The following is an 18,962-nucleotide window of genomic DNA, read 5'->3' on the forward strand; positions in this document are numbered from 1 at the left end:
CTCTGTCTGTAGTTATTACACTTTTTATATAGCAGAATAAAACTTTGTGACTTTGTTTAGTAAAAAAAAAAAAAAATGTAAAATTTCAATACCTCCATGTTTTCTAATGTAACTATTAGAGATTGCATTCATATCGTAAGAATTAATCTAGTTGTAATGATCTCCATTGAAGATATGAAATTAAGTTTTTTAAAACAAATTTTTATAATGAACTAGATAGAGTAAGTGAATACTCTGGTTTTGAGCTAACTTCTTAAAAGATGCATTCAGTTTGATTTCTTTTTTTCTCTTACAGGTGTGAGCCATGCAATGGGAGGGAGAGGAGGCATAAATAGAGGAAATATTAATTAAATGTTCTGTAAACTATAATAACTGTGAATAAGTTTGTCAAATGTGTTTTAGTGTCATGATTGTCGAGTTTAAAAACATTTTGTATTTAAATTGGTATGCTTATCTCAACATTCTTTATTAATAAAATGTATTTCAGTGTCAAAATGTATCATTCTTGTTTTCCTTTTCATTAGTTGACTCTTCTTTCGCCATCAGTCTAAGGACAGTTGTACCAGACACTGGATAAGGTCTGCCCAGAACGCGTAGTAATGGCTCTCGCTGTTCTACTAGGCACATCGACGTTATAGTATTGATCTAAATAGAAGAAAAGTCATTTTTTTAATTAAAAGGTAAAAAAAAGACTTGAACTTTAAAATTATGTCGATTATTATACTCAAAGTCACTGTTCATTATTTTAATACCAAAAATGCTTATAATTAATTTGAACTTGCTAACAAAAAGAAAAACAATTGCCTTGACAGATTGACCTTTCACCACCTTGTAGTAAAATTATGTTTAGTTCTCCTTTTTCAAAGTAAGAATTTGAGAAAAACCAACTTAATTTAAAAAATAATAATTATCCTGGGTTTTGTTCTTTAAAAAAAATGATGTCATTTATATAGGCAGAATAACTTAGATTTCTGGATTTTTCAAAGAAAAAGGTCTCAGATGATATAATTTAATAAATAAAATTAGTTTCTCGGGAACTCCTTTCTGATCTCATGGGCTGTGTAATGATGCAAATCAGTATATCTTTGTGGCAAATAAGGCCTCCATTAAATGCCACCAATGATAGTAAAACGTGTTTTTTTTCAGTAGCAGTTTTACTCAAGTAATTGAATGTTTTATCACAGTACGCTTTCATCTCATGAAGGATAGGGTACAATTCAATTACAATCCTTTTAATTTATTGTGAAAGTAAAGCAAAAATTTAAACTTGCTTCTCTTCAGAAAAATTAGAATAAATGTTACAGTTGGTGCTCGCTTTGGCAGCACATATACTAATATGTTACAGTTTAACTTCTCCCCTTCAGTCACTATCAAACATTTAGTGATTGTGATTATATTTATATTTCAAAGATTAGATCACCTATTTGGGAAGCTAGTAAGAGTTTGCTTAACTCACCCTTAGAAAAAGCATAGTAATCGTAGCCATCAGGTTTTCTGACGTTGGGCAGTGATATAGCTGTAGTAACCACCTTTGGAAATCCTCTCCACATTGAACTCACTTTAACTTCATTATGAAGGAAACCTGTAGATCACAATGTACTGGTATCAGATTGGAAGGCAATGTTCTATACTGGAAAGAGCAGCTACGAGAGTCAGACCTGCTATTAATCCCAGTTTCGTCACTTAGCTTTGTTACCTCGGCTGTTATTTAACTTTGGTTCCCTCTCTGACCTGGTGCAAATACCTACCTGTTATCACTATTTTGAGGGTTACAGATTTGCATATAATGTTCTTGATAAGAAATACTTGATAATGTTTATTATAATTAACAAATATTCAAATTGCATTCCTCACCCTCAAAGAGAAAGGAAGGATCTTTGGTCATTAACTGAAGCAAATTGATGTTCTGCATCAATAAGCTTAAAGTATTAGGGCTATTTGGTCAGTATTTATATTTAATAAACCTTACTTATTAAGAAACTATTACATCTACTTTGTGTGTAAGAATTTTTAACACTGTAAAAAACATTACCTTTGTCTTGATAACGGACTCTGATGGGCGTATACTGAATTCTGATGGTGTGTGTTTGAGAAGGTCCGACAGCCCGTTCAAAGCGACGCCTCCTAACTTGTATTGTTTCTCCAAACACTGGGTAATGAATAGCAGGCCTTCTAGTGCACTTTCTCACAGGCTCCTGTTTATAAGTGTATTGCTGAACGTTGCCACCTATTGTGTATTAGAAAATCACATCTAATAAGAAAATTAATTTTAATCCCCCCCAAAAAAAGTTGGAAACGAGCTTTTACAAGGTGGAGGAAACAGTTTTTCATAAAGTATGTCTAGACATTAATAATGACTCTTAGTCAAGAGTATTATAAAATTAAATCCTGAAATATGTGTTGAATAAACAAAGCCAACAAATTGCAGTTACATATTTAATTTTGTTTGAAAGTAAGTGATGACATTCACTTATCAGTGACCAGAATACTCGGGGGAAAATTGCGATTTGCATGTTGAGAGATCTCAATGCTTCTTACTGCCCTCAATTTTTTTTTTAAATTGAAAATACTTGACTTCAGCCACTAAAGATATCTTTTGACCGTAAACCCATTAGTAAATGAAAATATTGAGTAAAGTTTCCCTGGCAAAACAATTCTTAAAAGTTGTATAATTTTGTCAATTATGTAACACATACCTCTCTTGAAAAAATACACAGATTCGGGTCTGTCCTTATATTTAGCTATTGAGAGAGCTGCCACTATTTTTCCATTTAGTCCTCCAAATCCTTTTGCAATTTGTTTGGGGTACCCTGAATCTTGTACATCATTGGTGAAACGCCAGTACTGAGAATCCTGATCATTTAAAAGAGAAAATGATGTTAATAGCTTTGGAAAACAAGGTTAGGAATTCATTCTCAGATTTAAATATAGGAGAAAGTTTTCATTTAGGTATTTGATTAAGTTGACCGTAATGTTACTAAATTAAGTGTTAACTTTTTAGTAAATTTTGATGATAGAATAGTTCATTAAAATATGGAAACCCTTCTGAAAATGAGGTTGAGCTGATTTATGTTGTTACAATAAAAGAATAAATCTCTACTGATTGCTCTCGCAAAGACATTTTCTTACCTTAAAGAAGAAAGTTTTTCCTTCACAGTTGCACCTAGTAAAAACAGTATCAATGGGGGAGGGAATACCCCAAACTTCAGTAATCCTGCGAGGTGGAGATGGTGGACTGAGTGGATTTAGCAACCAGAAATAATGACCTAAAATTGAAGTGATAGATCAGCCTTTAAATTGAATGAACACTAAAACATATCCCAAAAGAAACCAAAATGAAAAACGTTAAATTATCATAAAAACATTGAGTGGGTTAACAGCGTTCTGTGACGAGAAGTTAGAACTGGGAGTACTATTAGGTTGGTGCAAAAGTAATTGTGGTTTAAAAGGTTAAATTGGGAAAAACCGCAATTACTTTTGTACCAACCTACTAGTACAGAAGGTACTATTTGAATATTTCTGAGAGTGGATATTTCTCAAGTCTGAAATTTAGTATAACTTTTGAAATATTTCAGTTTTCCAGTTTCTCTAGAAAGTGCCTTCTGACTTTGAGACTTACAGAAAGTCACTTTTCTCTCAATTTCTTTTTGTTTCAGAATTCAGGAGTTATAATTCAAGGACTACTAAAATCTCTTCAGCTGTGCAAGTCTATGATTTACTTCCTTTCAGATTTAACCTAAATAGAAGAAAACTGGACTAGCAATGGGTAGTACAGCAGGTGATTAACGTGTAATCACTACTGTTTCTCTTGCATGAAGAGTGTAATGCTTGAACACATCACAATAAAGATGTTATTTTCAAATAACAGAGCAGGGAAAAACCAATCCTGATGTCATTTCGTTTGACAGGAAATTAAAATTTCCACTACCTTTTAATTCCCAAAGGTAGGAAAAATCTTAGTTCAAGCACTTTGTTTCATTTGTTACTATAGTATGTCTACATTTGTTAATCCAGTATTTTGGTAATTACTCTCAGGGTCTCATAATATTGTGTGAGATAAGTTTGTCAATCAGGTTCCCCTCCGGAAAGTTCGACCCAAACTACCATCTCCGGTGGTTTTGGTTCTTCTCATAAATGCCAAGGACAAAAGGATGGTCCAAAGAAGAAATGTGTGCATAACTCACCTCGAAATGCAACTAATGTCCCATTCCTCAAAGTAGTCAGTCCATCTACTGGTTTCCCGTTGCATAAATTAGTCTCATCTAAGACAAATTAATAAAAAATCAAGTCAATACAAAACAAAATGAGGGAAGTGTTTGTTTCAAATCCTCCCATGGTTTCGTTTCCTCTGTTCACTCTTTCCTAAGTCTTTGAAGGGTGTATAGCTTGAGGTGCATGTATTTCAGAGGTGAAAGAAGTGATACGTTTCATAATTGTTTTACTTGATATTATTCAAAAAGTATTACATAAAAATAAATGATGAATTGGAATGGGCTGGTTTACCTGATCTTCATGTAAATTAGGTAATTTTTGGATGTTTGATTTCAACATGAAATTCCATTTTTCATTTCTGATGGCCCATTAGAATTGGTTTGGAAAAGAAAATAATATTGCAGATTTTTGCTTTGTATTTTTTTTTAAGGGTAGACTCTCAACTAAATACTTTTTGACATTCTGTACACTGTCTGCTTACAGACACAGATGCACGAAATTCCTAACATTGGGTCATTACTCGATTTTCCAAAGACTGAGTTAATCTTACTATGATGACTCCTGCTTACCTACAGAGAAGCTGTAAAACTTCACAAGGCAACAAGTTCAGGGTTCTAGATAATATGCATCAGTAGAGTGATACTAAATCAGGGCATTCTAGTTCTGTAGATGTCAGTTAACATTACTATTAGGTTGGTGCAAAAGTCATTGCAAAAGTTTAAAAGGTTAAAAATAATTGCAAAAACCACAGTCACTTTTGCACCCACCTAATAGTTTAATAAATGGAAGTAACAAACTCTCATTACCTGAAAGCATCGGGTTGATGCCCATGCCTTCATTGGGTGCGCTCACTATGACGTCAGTGCCTGGAACAACTATAGGAGTTAACACGTGGGGCTTGAGAATTACGTGAGGTTTTTCTCCTTCCTCAGCACATGGTTCTTCACTCTCTGGATTTCCTTCAACTATTTCTGAATTAGGATCTTGGTTTGGCCCAGTGGTGGTTTGGAGCATGGTTTCCTGTGAAGAGTCAGGATTCAGGGTAGGCACCGTTGATGCAGTCATCTTTGGGGGGGATGGCGTAGGCTTTGGTGTTCTCACTTTAGGTGTTGTGTTTGGCTTTTTGGTAGAAGTGGGCGTTTGGGGTGCTTTGGTTGGCTTTTGGGGTTGACGAGTTGTCACTTTCGAACTAGTAACTGTGTCTTCTGATATATCTGTTGTCTCTTCAGATGGATTCAGAGTCTCTTCAGTTGTAGTAGTTGTCTTTTTTGTTGTAGTCGTTACTTTGGGTGCAAGAGTTGTTTCCTTGGTAGTAATTTTGGGTGATGTCACTGTATCCTTGGTTGTGGTAGATGTTACCTGCATGGTCGTACTTGTTTTGGATTCAGTGGCCTTTTCTTCTGTTGGAGTTGCTGTCTCTTTTGTTGTACTCTTAGATGTAGCAGTTGTAATTTCAGTTGTGGTATGTATGCCTTTTTCTGTTGTCTTATCCTTAGCTGTGGTAGTAATTTCAGACTCGGTCACTTCAGAAGCCTTGGTTGTAGTTACAGCAGTCTCCTTGGGACTGTCTTCAAGAACCTCTGGCGTGGATTCTGCAGGAGACTCAGGAGTTGATGCAGCAGGATTCTTGGGAGGAGTGGGAGGCTCCATGGTAGTAGCTGGAGTAGAGGCCTCTGAGGGGGTTGGTGCAGGTGTCTCAGGAGAAGTTGGAGTGGGTTCCTTGGGGGTGGTGGGTGTAGTCTCCTTAGGGGTGGTGGGTGTGGTCTCCTTAGGGGTGGTGGGTGCAGTCTCCTTAGGGGTGGTGGGTGTAGTCTCCTTGGGTGTGGTGGGAGCAGGCTCCTTGGGGGTGGTGGGTGTAGGCTTTTTGGTGGTAGTGGTGGGTGTAGTCTCCTTGGGGGTGGTTGGTGTAAGCTCGTTGGGGGTGGTGGGTGTCAGCTCGTTGGGTGTAGCGGGTGTAGGCTCTTTGGTGGTGGTGGTGGGTGTAGTTTCCTTAGGGGTGGTGGAAGCAGCTTTGGTTGTAGTTTCAGCTTCCGTTGTAGACTTAGCAGATACTTCGGTTGTGGCCACAGAATCTTTAGCAGATGTTTTCTCTGCACTTCGTGTCTCCTTAGCTGAAGTAGTCTTCTCTGTCTCGCTAGCTGAAGTCTCTTTACTTGTTACAGAAGTCTCTTTAGTTTCAACTGTTTTCTCCGTATCGGTTGTCGAAGAGGTCGTTTTGGATGTTTCAGAATTAGGTGCAAGACTGGGTTGAGAATCTGTCTTCACTGTTGTAACTGTGGAGGTTGTGGTAACTTTATTGCGTTGAGTAGTAGGCACGTCAGGAGTTGGGGTGAGCTTCAAATCGCCATTGTCCAGTCCACTTCCAGCTTCGTCTGCAACTGGTGGTTCTGGGGTAGGCTTCTTTTTAGGAGCTGGTTTCTTGTTATCTTTTACTAGAGAAAACATAGACATCTTTTAGAATAGTTTTTTTTTCTTTAATAATGACATAAAGATCCCATTCTTATCATTGACTAGCTGTGTGTCTCTAGGCAGGTTGCTGACCCCTGGTATGTCTAGTAACTTATTATAAAATGTTAAATACTTAACCTATCTCATTGGGCTAGTTTAGCAAATGAATGAGATAAGGGATGAAACGCACAAGTAAAACTATACAGTTAATATAGGGAAACAAGTGGCCAACTTGAAATTATCAACATGATCAATACCACTAATTCATCTCTTTGCATGAAAGCTCTTTGCCCTTCACTTTCTCCACTTATTCCTCATTGCCCAGTGCCCCTTCCTTCCTCCTGGATTCATGGCACCAATCACCTGAGAGGCCTCTACAACTACATTCAAGGAATATGCTCCTGTCACTCCGTGGTCCCTACTGAGCCCTGTTTCTATACCCATGGCTGGTAGCTGTTCTTTTTCCTCTGCCCAGTCCCAGGGGACATGGAGGAGATTAGGATGCCATGGCCCCAAAAAGACTCTATCTAATAGGATTTCCCACCGCAGCTACCCCATAGGTGAACTACAGAGCCCAAGGGTCACATCACAGCTGAGTTCCACTTAGCAAACCTGTATTGCACAACTATTATGTGCAAGACTCTCTGGATGACTCAAAGATTAAATATCTGGCTATTCAGCTAGAGAGAAAGCTTCAGGGGAAATCACAACCACCCAGGAAATAAGAGTTTTTTAAGACTCCAGTATCCAAAATCTGGTATTTCCTAGAGAGAGAATATAGTTTAGAATTTCAGGAAATAATAAAAAGCAGAACAAAGGGAACTTCTTTTTAGGAGGTGATAGCCTACTCTGTAGTACGTTCTCTACTACAGAAAAATCAGCTAGATATGATATAATTTATTAGGAAAACAATAAAGAGGATTTGTAAAATGTAAATAATATTACCTTTCCCTGAGAGGTGTGTGAGAATTTAACAAATAACATTTTAAAACATATAATATATAAGTATTTGTTAAATAAAAGAAATCTGGGGAAGGAAAAATGAAAATACAAGGAAGACAGAAGAAGAAGAAAGAAAAGTGATATCAGGTAGACAGGAACTGAAATAGAAAACCATAGATAATCATCTTTGGCGCCATCCTGTGGTTCCACGGTTGCTGCTATACCATCTTAGCCTTTGCTTTCAAGAGTAGTTTCTTAGCGGTTAGGCACTAATTTCCTGTAGTAAGTTTTCATTAGTATATTCAAAAATAATTTTTATAAAATGATGTACCCCCCGCCCCAAATATTGAAATGTCCTCCATTCTACCAACAGGCATTACTGTTAGATAATCATTGGTAACATGGCATTGATATAGTCTTTGATCTTTATCAATGCTCAAACCTTTGGGTTTCTTCTTTAATTCTCTATTACCAGCTGTATTTTTGGAAGACTTGACTTTCCGAATAGTTGAAGAGGAAGAGGAAGAGGAGGAAGACTCTTGATTTTCAGAAATAGAATGTTCTATAAATCAAATAAAAAGGTTGATCACATCAATTGTGATTTAAAGCAAAAAAAGAACCTCCAATCCAAATACAATGAAATACTGCTTACTGATCTACAAATATCTGTGTTCTGCTTTATTTTAAATGATCAACGGTCCTTCTAATTTGTCAGTTAAAAGCAAGGCACCTGAGTTCATCACAGATTCTAGCAATGTAACTATATAACTTCCTCTCAACTTTCCCATATCTCACATAATTATTCTGCAAAAAAAACATGTTTTATTTTTATTTTTACATTAAGACTTGTTTCTTCTGATTATTTTAACCTAGCCCCCCATAATGGGCTCAGTAAAATAAGGAAAACAAATATCTGAGGGTTTATACTTTGGCTTAAACTTAGACTTAAAACAAGTAAACAAAAAGTGTAATAAGCCTTTAATGACTCATAAGATTACTCTGGTCTATGAGGAGTCATATAAAAGCAGTCCATCTACAGATTATCTCATCTCAGAAACCTCCTTTTGTTAAATCTGTCATCTTCCTACCTTCTGTTATTTCCTCTGATTCTACAACTTTCTTAGTCTTCTTCTTGTTTGGTGATTTGGGTGAACGTTTGGTTGTTGATTTGATGGACTGAGGTGCTCCTGCAGGCGGAGGCGGTGTCTTTGCAGATGGTGGTGATGTGGGGCTAAGCACTGAGTCCAAGCAAGACAGGTTGGTTAACATCTTGTTTCATCAGCAACTCTAACTGAAATGCACCTGTTCATCTAGCTTCAAGAATAGATGCTGGTGAAAACCAGTGCAGGCAGGCTCTAGCCCAACACTAATGGCGGCAAACCAATTAATGATGAGGATATAAAATATATCTGCTATAAAATATTTATAATATATAAAATATTAATATTTATAATTTATAATTTATGTATAAATTATAATTTTATAATTTTTAAAATATAATTTATTTATATATAGTTTAATGTAATATATAAAATATTTTATAAAATCTAAAATATTATAACTGCTATAAAATATTGGTTCTCAAATTGTTGTAGGTTACGATAGGGAGCAAAGGCTCAGGAGTCAGAAGACCCGAATTCCATTCCTAGGCACGCAAGGCTCTATCTTCCGCTTGACCTTGGGTGAAAGGGCTAACTCCTTTTGAACTTTGTTTTCTTGTTTGCAAACTGAGATGTTTATGCTAAATGATTTCTGGAGGTATTTGCCTGTCTGAAAAGTAGTTGACTTTGTAAACTCCACCCTTTGTTGGCTTCCTTCTGTGGTGATAAAAATAATTACTGCGCGTGGATGACGGTATTTGTATTCTCAAAAAGAGAAATATCATGATTATGTTTTTCCTGTTTTCATATTCATTTAAATCAAATGATATCAATGTACCTTTGATGTTTTTTAATTACAAAAGTTCTGCATGAATATTTGTCTCTTGTAAACGTTTTACATCTTCCCATTATTCATTTCTCAAAATTCCTTGCCCTACCCCACATCAAACAACTATTAATGGTTCAATGTATATCTTAAATGTTTCATCACTCCCTACTCCCACCTCTTTTCATGTCCAGAAGAGATGACAAGGGGACATGTTTTGGTCATTAGGAACTAGAAGAAAAGGAGAGGGACTTCTGAAAGATTAGAAAGCAGAGAATAGTGGGGATGGTCTGGGTAATGGAGCATTGTAAGAAATCCTGCTGCTCTTCCCAAACGTCCCCTCAGTACCCTCTTGCTGCAATCTCTACACACTGACACCATACTTCTTCCTCCTCCCACCCAACAAAAACACCAAGTCCCTCATTTGAGAAACAGTTCTGCCACATGCTAGCTAGTGATCTTACGCAAAACTTAACATCTTAGACCTTTTTCTCACCCACATTCATAGCTTGACTGCTATGATTCCTTCAATTCTTGAAATGTTATGATGTTGAGATACGTAGAAGCTGACAAGCAGTATCTATAGCAATCTTGAAATAACTGAGAGGTGAGTTGCAAGATAGTTTGGCTGTTAATATATGTTTTAAAAAATGAAGTATTGAAGCTCTTGGTGGTTCCTTATTTTCATTTGGAACCCTGACTATCTCTGTGAAGTCTGTAAATGAAGCATTACCTTCACCAGTCCCCTCCCCCATTAAGTTCTATGTAAATTTCAGGCAATCTGACCCACTGCTTAGTACCATAAAGCACTGTCTTTCTTAACTGGTTCTCCCAACGCTTCATCATTCTCTAACCATCCTCCCTCCCCACCCGTCCTCTGCCCAGAATAAATTCTTAGTTTTCTGTCTCACAGCCAAAACAATTATCAGGGCAATCAGTAAATATGTAGCTCTTATCATGGGTCCTTCTAAAAGCTGCCAGAACTCCGCGTGCGGAGTTTTTGACTACAGGGTGTTGTCTCCTTTATTTCGGGAATGCTTTCCAATGAAAACATTGAACAGTTAAGAAATGTTTCTCCACTGTTTGAAAGAAGCAGAAGGTGCAGGCTTGTTTAAATAAAATGATAAGATGATGCAAGCAATGCTTATTTTCTCTTTTACCGCCACAAATATTCCTTTTTCTCTTTTTTTAACAAAATAGGATTTAAGAACGAACATTTGGTGAGAGAAAGGCATCCACTGTTTCAGTATATTTTTTAAATCTTGTTTTCTGTGAAATGTAGAGGGTTTTATTATATTCTCAGAGTACTCCTTCAGGACCTATAACCAGAGATTTTAAAGTGGGAATATCCCTTTTTGTTGACTATCACACACAGGTACTTGGAGAGAGAGTATTGAAGTGACTATCAAATGGGAAGAGACATAAAATGAACAGTCCGCAACTTCTTGGTAGGTTTGCCTGTAAATGTTACCTAACTCGTAAATGTACTAGTTCAAACAAACTGAAAGTGTTGATTCTCTCCTTAAATACACATTCAAAACCATTAAAGCCAAAAAAAGCAGATAGCTCAAAGGACAACTGACTTCGTAGGGTCCGCACCATTCGGGTGAGATGAGAAATCACCAAGTGAGTTGGTTACTGGTGATTTAACCTGAAATTGAACTACACCTGAAGGAAAAAGCATGTACACTCATGTCCTGTTCTCTCTTTTATTCAAATGGCGATCTCTTGTGCTCCTGGAGCCTAGCTGAGCTGGGCCTGCTGTCGGAAGACGCTTTTCTTCTTTAACTCATTTTGGGAAAAACAAAATTAATATGAAATAGCTTATACGTTAGTAAAGTCAGGACCTTAGATGAACTGTGTGTTAGACATTATCCGTGAAGCTTAGGTAGTTGGCACAGATCTGGCTGCACCGAGAAGCACTGATGTACTGTGATGCTTACCTTCTTCGCAGAAATCTTCATAATCCGGACAGCACTTGCCATACGTCTTACATTGAGAGTCACAGTCACACTCCCTCCCTCTTTCAAAGGACTCAAAGCAGCGGCCTTTACAGGAAAGATCTACCCAGAGCAAAACAAAACATTATGGATTATTGATGACACAGTCACGCCCAGGTATGGAGAGCCATTTTCCACCTTGTAGCTGACTAGAGCTCCAAAAATGCATTTCTAAGTTCTTTATTTGGAATTTGGAAAATGGATGGCTTCCCAAGTGGAGATAGCCCGAGTCAAGAAAGAAATATGATGATTGAGGGAAAACTTCCTTGCCCTTCAATCCTCCCAGAGAGATGCCAGTGCTCCCTTAGTTCTTCCCCTGGATGGACAATGGAAACTTGGGAAATGTCTCAATAGTAAATTACCCATCCTGGGAAATCCCCCCATCCTCTCCTCTCACCACTGCTTTGTAAAACATGTTTGATAATCGAATGTTCAGATCTACAACAATATATTCCAAAGAGCTGGCTTCATATAAATGGGTCACTGTTTATTTGTAATGCAGAGAACTTTATTATGATAAACTGGGCAAGATTTCATCCTAATGCATGGCATAGACTATGTGAGAGAGACCTGCTTATTTCACAAAAAGCCTTGGTTAGAGGTACAATGACTCCATGACGCCTAGCTGAAGTAATTACCTTATATAACACATACATTGTACAACAATATATTTATCAGCTTCACATGCAAATTCTAAAGCATATATGACTTTAAAACATTTTTAGTTATAATTTTCATAAACTGAATATGAAATGTTTCTGTGTTAACAACAAATTGGCCCCAAAATATGCTCAAGTGAAATACTACTCATAATTTAAAATTCAGATCCTTTGGGTATTAACGGAAACTCATCATTAGACACTCATTTATTACCTTTAATTGCCCTTTTCAGGTACTTTCGAACAATGCTATTATAAAAAAAAGTCAAGTAGTAGATAAGCTTATTTTATGTCCATGGATTCTTTTGATGTAACTTTTGAAGGGCCCTACCCATAAGCAATTATATCTCTGCTTGGGAGTAAATGATCACTCATTACTATTTTCTCAATAACTCCTGAGTCACAGTGTTAAGTCTCTATTGAAAACAAGATAGTTTACTTGACAGGAGTCAATAACCTTATGCAAGTGACAGATTTCCAGGCTCCCCTTCTCCTCCCCCAGTAGACACCATCCTTAGCTATAGCACACTGCAACATTTATGCAAGTGAAGGGAAAGGCACTTAAGCAAAAAGTAGTGAAATAATGTGAAAACGACACAGCAAGGGGGTACAAAGGAACTGTCAAGATCAGTTTTGCTTGACAGAGAAGACACCAACTCTCAGGACTTACCCACAGTGCAGACTCTCTTGAAATCAGGGCAGCACTCCATGTAGTGTTGACAGTTATAATCACAGTTGCAGGGGGTATCTCTAGAATACCCTTCCCCACATCTCCCTGCACAGCTTGATAAATCTAAAAGTATACAATATAGTGTAAACATGGCCAAACCACTTTATAGAAAGGGCGAGATCTAATGAGGACGACAAAGCCTGTTGGTGGGAGAGAAGTTTTTGATTGGGAAAGGTTGGGAAAGATAGTTATCAATAGATCCAGGTAATCTTTGCCTGATCGTTTATGTGGTCTTCGTCATTCCACTATATTCTTTACTAGACTGAGAGGATAAAGACACTTTTGAAAACCAAGCAAAGTAATAGCCTTGCACCCCTCCTGGGGGAGGGGTGGCAGCTACAGCTCTACTGATCCTGCTATGATGGCTAGTTGCCATTACATTAGCATCTCTGTGGTGGGCACTGAGTCATGCGTTATCTCTAATGTTTATGAAAATGTTACCAGGAGAGTATCAGTAGCTTCTTTTTAGAGATAAAGAAGCTGAAATACTGAAATTTTAATAACTTGCTCAAGGGCACCCAGAGAGTGAAGAGACCCAGTGCATATGTACTATGATTCAATTACTACCTGCTAATTATTCGTATTGACCTCTTTCACGCTCAGAAGGGTCCCGATTTGAATAATACATTATGGTAATCTTAAGTCAATAGCCCATTTAGAATTTGAACTCTGATACATCGGTTTCTAAAGCCCAAACTTTTTCTAGCCAATCACATTGCCTCTTATTCTTGATGATGAGTTTAAAGTAAGCTGGTTATGGCTTCCTTTTCTTTTTATTGGTGGGGATAACTGGGGAAGTCAGATGTTCACAACTACTGCTAAAGTGAGTAAAAAATAGGTAACTCTTGCAATAGTGTCTGGATATGAATTTAAAGGTCATGAACAGAGTTATTCTTGGTAAAACAAAACAAGAACAAAAGCATAATTATCCTCAAATGTATTTTTAAAATCATTTGGAAAACACCTAGAAAACCTCCCTGAGAGATAACCACAGAAAGGTAACAATTGAATCCATCTCTGGAATAGAAATTGGCAGGTGCAATGTCCTAAATCCATAGAGAGACTTTGAAGCACACTGAAAAAAAATCTCAAAATAATGAGTCCAGGAAAGTCAGTCTTAATATGCAAATACAACATTAAATATTAGGAGAACTTTCAGAATTTCTTACATACATATGTGCACAACACAAACAAAATGCATATATAGTGTATGTATGTAAATACATATATTATATATAAACAAAAAAAGAAAATGGGAAGAGGTTGAGAAAGCAAGAAAAGCAGACAAACAACATCAAAGGGTTATTCTTCTACAGTTAGCAGATTTCTGAAATAGGAAATCAAATATATTTATAGGCAAAATATATTTTAATAGATTAAATGTCTGTCCTACTTTTATTGTTGTTAATTTTAACAACCAATTTTAAATTCTTTTGTTTAAAGGAAATTAAAACAATTTTAGTGTGCAATTGATTCTATTACAAAGGAGAGGTGGATTAGGAAATATACCCACTGTTGTGAACCTTGAAATTTTACTATGAGAGAGGAGAAGAGTTTGGAAATACCAGAGCAGTCACAATTCCTTCTTAAATATTTATATTTCCTTTCGTGCATTTTCCATCTTTCTTATCTAAATGATTCTGAAACTATGTCCATGGCACGCAGTTATCTCTCATGCTCAAGTTCATGAGAATTTTAATTATTTTACTGAAAATATCTATTTTATAAACGTAATTTCACCATAATAATCATGAGCCTAATATAAAATGACATTCACATCTGTGTAAGTCCATATCTGGATGAACTGTCCTTATAAGAAAGAGAGAGAACTTTCAAGATGAATAAAATGCCACTGGAAATATTGCAAATGTTCATAGTAACATATCTATATCTACATTACACCAAAACGAGTTATTTATCAATAATTTATTTGATTTAAGAGATTAGTTAGATTTCTTTGTAAACATGTACATAAAAATTATGTTATTTAAATATTGTTCTTTTAAGTTAATTTGATGATATTGTATAATTCCAGGTATATCTATACATTTTTAAACTTTTGGGAGAACCATGGAAATAACACAAAAATTATTCTATAGGAAAACTCAAAACTTCTTGAAAGATTTCATAATACATTAGAAAAAAAATGACAATTCCAAAATGCTTACAAATATGTTACGTACACTTTACAAAATTTTAAGGTTGAACTATGCATTAAACTTAAATATAAGTTTTTAGAAATCCATTTCAACATAAAAGTCAGAAGTGAATGATTAGCAATCATGGTGAAATAAAACAATTTTTGATGTTTAAGGTACCTTGAGAAGAAACTTGCTGAATCAAGGAAACAGAAAGCAGCAGCAACAAATAAATGGGAAGTATTTTCCTCTCCCATTTTTCTTCTCCCATGGTTGTTCTCAGGTACCGAGCCTTGGCTGAAAATAAATAAATAAATAAATAAATAAATAAATAAATAAATAAATATCAGAAAATACTCTTAAATTTCACCACTAACTTATGCCTATGCTGCACATAGAGTTTCAGTAACTTTTAAAATGCAATTTAATGATAACACCATCCCATCGTTGAAACAAGACTTTTAAAAGTAATTAGCTTTAATTCTATAATAAATATTTGACCATTAGATGTAATCTTATGCAGAAAAGAATCATCAGTCACCATCTCAGTCATGTCACTGACCATTTGAATATTTTACAATTCCCCAAAATAGAATACAGACTTATCTTAAAACTCTATTCAAATTAGAATATGTACTTACAGTATAAGGTTTAAGTCCTATCTTGGGGGAAAAATAACCAGCTTCAGTACAACTCAATTTAATAAACACAGGAGTTATTGTTCCAACTTTCCCTTAACTATCAATATAAATTTATAAGTTTCCAACAGGTGTGCTGCATAAATATGATCTTTTTCATAACTTTCCAACTACTATCCTTATAAATCTTTTTCAAATATCTTTAATAAAGTTTATCCCTATTGAATTGAAAACCCATTTAATTCCAGGAAGCAAATTAACGTTGACACTTACCGGTAACAGGAGAGATGAGTTTCTCCAAAGTCCTGGAAGTCTTATATACCAGTACAAGTACATTGGGATGAACCAATTTGTCCAAAGGTTAGACAAAATCAACAGTGACAACCTATGAAATCAAAGTTTCCTCATTTATTGGAAGAGAGCCCAGATGACTAGACTTGGGCAACATCTGGAAAACACTTCCATTAAGAAAAATGACTACTACAAAATAAATTCAGATTTATTGGCCCAAACACACTTCTAATTTCTAAGTGAAGTGAACAAATTGTTCTGAGATGCTAAATCATTCTGGCAGGCTTTGACTAGTGTATTGAAACAGCAACTTTAAAATGTCAAATACTGGTATCATGGCTTTCTTTTTTTCTCCCCCAGCTGGTCTAGCAAAGAGTAGTTTCAAAACTTGTCTAGTGTTAGTTGTGGCATGTATTTTCTGAACTTATACTATTAAATCAAATGTACATTTTCCTTGAGAAGTTTCATTTTCACGGAAAACAGAAAATATGCTCTCAATTACCTATAGGTGGATGATTCACACTGGATTTTCAAGGTTCCTTTACCATGTAAAAACCTGCTTAATAATTGTATCACTATCTCCCTTAGTTTTTTTGTTTAAGCCCAGCAGTGTTTGGAAAAAGGCCTTTTGAAATTACTAATTTAGATTTCTTGCCACAGAGAAAATGTGAACTATCAACCTTGCAGAGCTGAGCCAGCTCAACTTAAGATTTTACCCCATTTTCACATGCAATATTCCTTTTCAAAACCCGTCTACCTACAAGACCTTGCTTATGTACTAGCATTTCCCTGAAACCTTCTCCAGTTAATCCAAACCAAATCCAGAATCATAGTCAACAAAATGTACTACATTTTATTGGAATTATCTGTTCATCTCTTGCCTTCCAACCCACACCCCCGTCCCAACACACTGTGATTTTCCCAGGGAAAACCAACATCCATGTCTTAATTCTATTGCCAACATCTAGTCCAGTGCTTCACCAAGGCTGTGTTTCACATGTTCTTTGAAAGAAACTGTTGTAACCTGGATTCCCCCCTGTGCCATATATTTAGTAGGTGCTTGTCACGTGGGGTGTCATGCGGGGTCTCTGGTCCCGCTCCCCACATAAGAACGCAGGATATGGTGAGGCCAAAAAGGAACACCCATGGAGCCATTGATAGGGAGTCATACCACTGTAGTCTCACTGGTGGCTGTGTTGGAGACACAGGAGGCAGGAGCCACACGATCTGCAACCCGCCATCCACTTGTCTCTTCCAACCAACCTCACTTGCTAGCTGTAATCCGCCTCTCTGCAATCCGTAATCCACATACCACCACGCCATACCACTATACCACCATACCACCACCTCACTAGCGTAGCCACAGCAGTTATATCAGTGGCTAATGGCTAACCAGTAACAGCCGATGGCCAACTAGTCACAGCTGATGACCATCTACTACCTGAGCCAGCCCTTTCTATGTGAGGCCAAGAGCCTGGAAACTATTCTCTGGGGCTCTGTCCCCACAGTGCTGCATTTAATTATCACAGAATGCTTTTCATCTGAATATAATCATCCACATTTTACAAATAAAATGAAGACCCACAAATGAAGAATCTGTGACCCATCTGAGGACACATAAGGAGTAGGAGCCAGAGTGAAGGTTTGAACCCATGTCTTTATTTTAAGTTCCATCACGTTTCCACTACATCCAGCTCCCTTTTGCTCAAAGCCATCTCTTCAGTACTTAATTATAGTACTAAATTTTACTCCGTCCCATGAGTTTATGTGGGTTTATGAAATTGTGACCTCTGTAAAAACAAAAATTATAATAAAACCATCTCTTTTGTTCCCACAATGCTCATTCTGGGCTAAATACATAAGGTATAAGGACAATTTAGAGACTATCTGCTCTTTGAAAGGAACTAACCTCTAAATAATCTTCTTTCTCTGGGAACTACTTTTTTAGGGGTATTTCCCTTTTAGCTGCTTACATATATGTGTGTGTGTGATCTTGTCACATCAACCACAGCTAATAGGATTAGCAGCAGAAACCTGAATTTAACTGGGTCAATATTCTTCCCTATTCTAGAAATTTGGAACAGCAATTCAGAGATTTCAAGTCTGTCGATGTAGATATTTAACATGTAAACTTCTGTCCATGTTTTGAAAAAGTAGAGAAGGTCCTTCAGAATAAAGAGAGGGAAATGAATGAAGCAGTCATGCAGAGAAGGGGAGAGAGAGCTCTGAGAGCTTCCTGGGTCTTGGTTACTCTTTGTTTCTGAGACTCCGATGCCTTCTCACTCTGTGTCTTTATGGAAGAATGTCCCTGTGGGGTTGAAGCTGGCTAAAGATGCTTTCTGTCACTAAGCAGTGTATACTATATCCTGCTGGATTGAAATGCATCAAATTCTCTTAATTCTTAATTTTACTGAGATAAAGAGGGGGAAGCTTTGCAACTTTTTCAAGTCAGTTTTTGACGGTGTTCCCTTATTATTTGTTTGACATGCTGGGAATACCAAAATATCAGATACAGAGATACACGCAGACATATATTCTTAAAACAAATATAAATTGCTCTCTGATTATTGACTATTATTACTACCTGTATTATAATTCTCCTCCTGTAGACAAATTCATTATAATGATGGAAAGTGATATTCTTAAACTGGCCGAATAATCTGCTCTAGTAATGTGTTCTTAAGTCCAAGCTCTTGGCTTGGAGAACTGACAAATAAAACAAAACACACAGGGGGTGTCCGGTTAGCTCAGTTTGTTAGAGCACTGTGCTCTTAACAAGGTTGCCAGTTCAATCTCCACATGGGCCACTGTGAGCTGCGCCCTCCACAATTAGGTTGAAACAACTACTTGACCTGGAACTTGTGGGTACTGGGAAAAACACACTTAAAAGAAATAAAAGTTTAAAACACACTATTACAGCCAATCTATTAACACATTCTCATTGTCATCAAATATGTTTTCTCTGTATAAAAAAGTAT

At 36.5% G+C, this 18,962-nt stretch overlaps 2 protein-coding genes across 10 annotated transcripts in view; one reads left to right on the top strand and one right to left on the bottom strand.

The window, feature by feature from the left end:
• Positions 1 to 499, top strand: part of TPR (translocated promoter region, nuclear basket protein) — a 58,299-nt gene extending 57,800 nt beyond the window's left edge. For all 4 annotated transcript variants that reach the window (XM_081026904.1, XM_081026906.1, XM_081026905.1 and 1 more), the window contains exon 52: positions 296 to 499. In XM_081026904.1, the coding sequence (XP_080883030.1) occupies positions 296 to 351 (56 nt within the window). In that variant the 3' untranslated portion in view covers positions 352 to 499. The remainder of the gene's footprint in view (positions 1 to 295) is intronic.
• On the bottom strand, positions 382 to 15,978 carry PRG4 (proteoglycan 4). 6 transcript variants are annotated; one of them, XM_081026908.1, is made up of 13 exons: positions 15,967 to 15,976; positions 15,236 to 15,352; positions 12,858 to 12,980; positions 11,472 to 11,591; positions 8,691 to 8,840; positions 8,045 to 8,164; positions 5,019 to 6,644; positions 4,185 to 4,262; positions 3,130 to 3,266; positions 2,697 to 2,853; positions 2,033 to 2,227; positions 1,457 to 1,582; positions 382 to 645 (listed from the first exon to the last, which is right to left on the bottom strand). In XM_081026908.1, exons 2-13 carry the CDS (start codon positions 15,324 to 15,326, stop codon positions 548 to 550), a joined length of 3,021 nt encoding a protein of 1,006 aa, XP_080883034.1. In that variant the 5' UTR covers positions 15,327 to 15,352; positions 15,967 to 15,976; the 3' UTR covers positions 382 to 547. The 6 variants fall into 6 exon arrangements, with proteins under 6 accessions (XP_080883034.1, XP_080883035.1, XP_080883037.1 ...); XM_081026909.1 differs by lacking the exon at positions 12,858 to 12,980; XM_081026911.1 differs by lacking the exons at positions 12,858 to 12,980; positions 15,967 to 15,976 and adding an exon at positions 15,697 to 15,939 and having other exon boundaries at positions 8,075 to 8,164.
• Positions 15,979 to 18,962: the final 2,984 nt, after the last annotated feature.

This window comes from Rhinolophus hipposideros (assembly GCF_964194185.1).
Source record: "Rhinolophus hipposideros genome assembly, chromosome: 19".
Lineage (NCBI taxonomy): Eukaryota > Metazoa > Chordata > Mammalia > Chiroptera > Rhinolophidae > Rhinolophus > Rhinolophus hipposideros.

What these genes read in the sequence shown, in the direction of transcription:
- PRG4 (XM_081026908.1), bottom strand. Translation starts at nt 15,326, where the DNA reads ATGGGAGAAGAAAAATGGGAGAGGAAAATACTTCCCATTTATTTGTTG. An exon ending in GACATTAGTTGCATTTCGAG is followed by an intron (nt 3,267 to 4,184) that starts GTGAGTTATGCA and finishes CTTCAATTTTAG; the next exon opens with GTCATTATTTCTGGTTGCTA. An exon ending in TGTGTATTTTTTCAAGAGAG is followed by an intron (nt 2,228 to 2,696) that starts GTATGTGTTACA and finishes AATACACAATAG; the next exon opens with GTGGCAACGTTCAGCAATAC.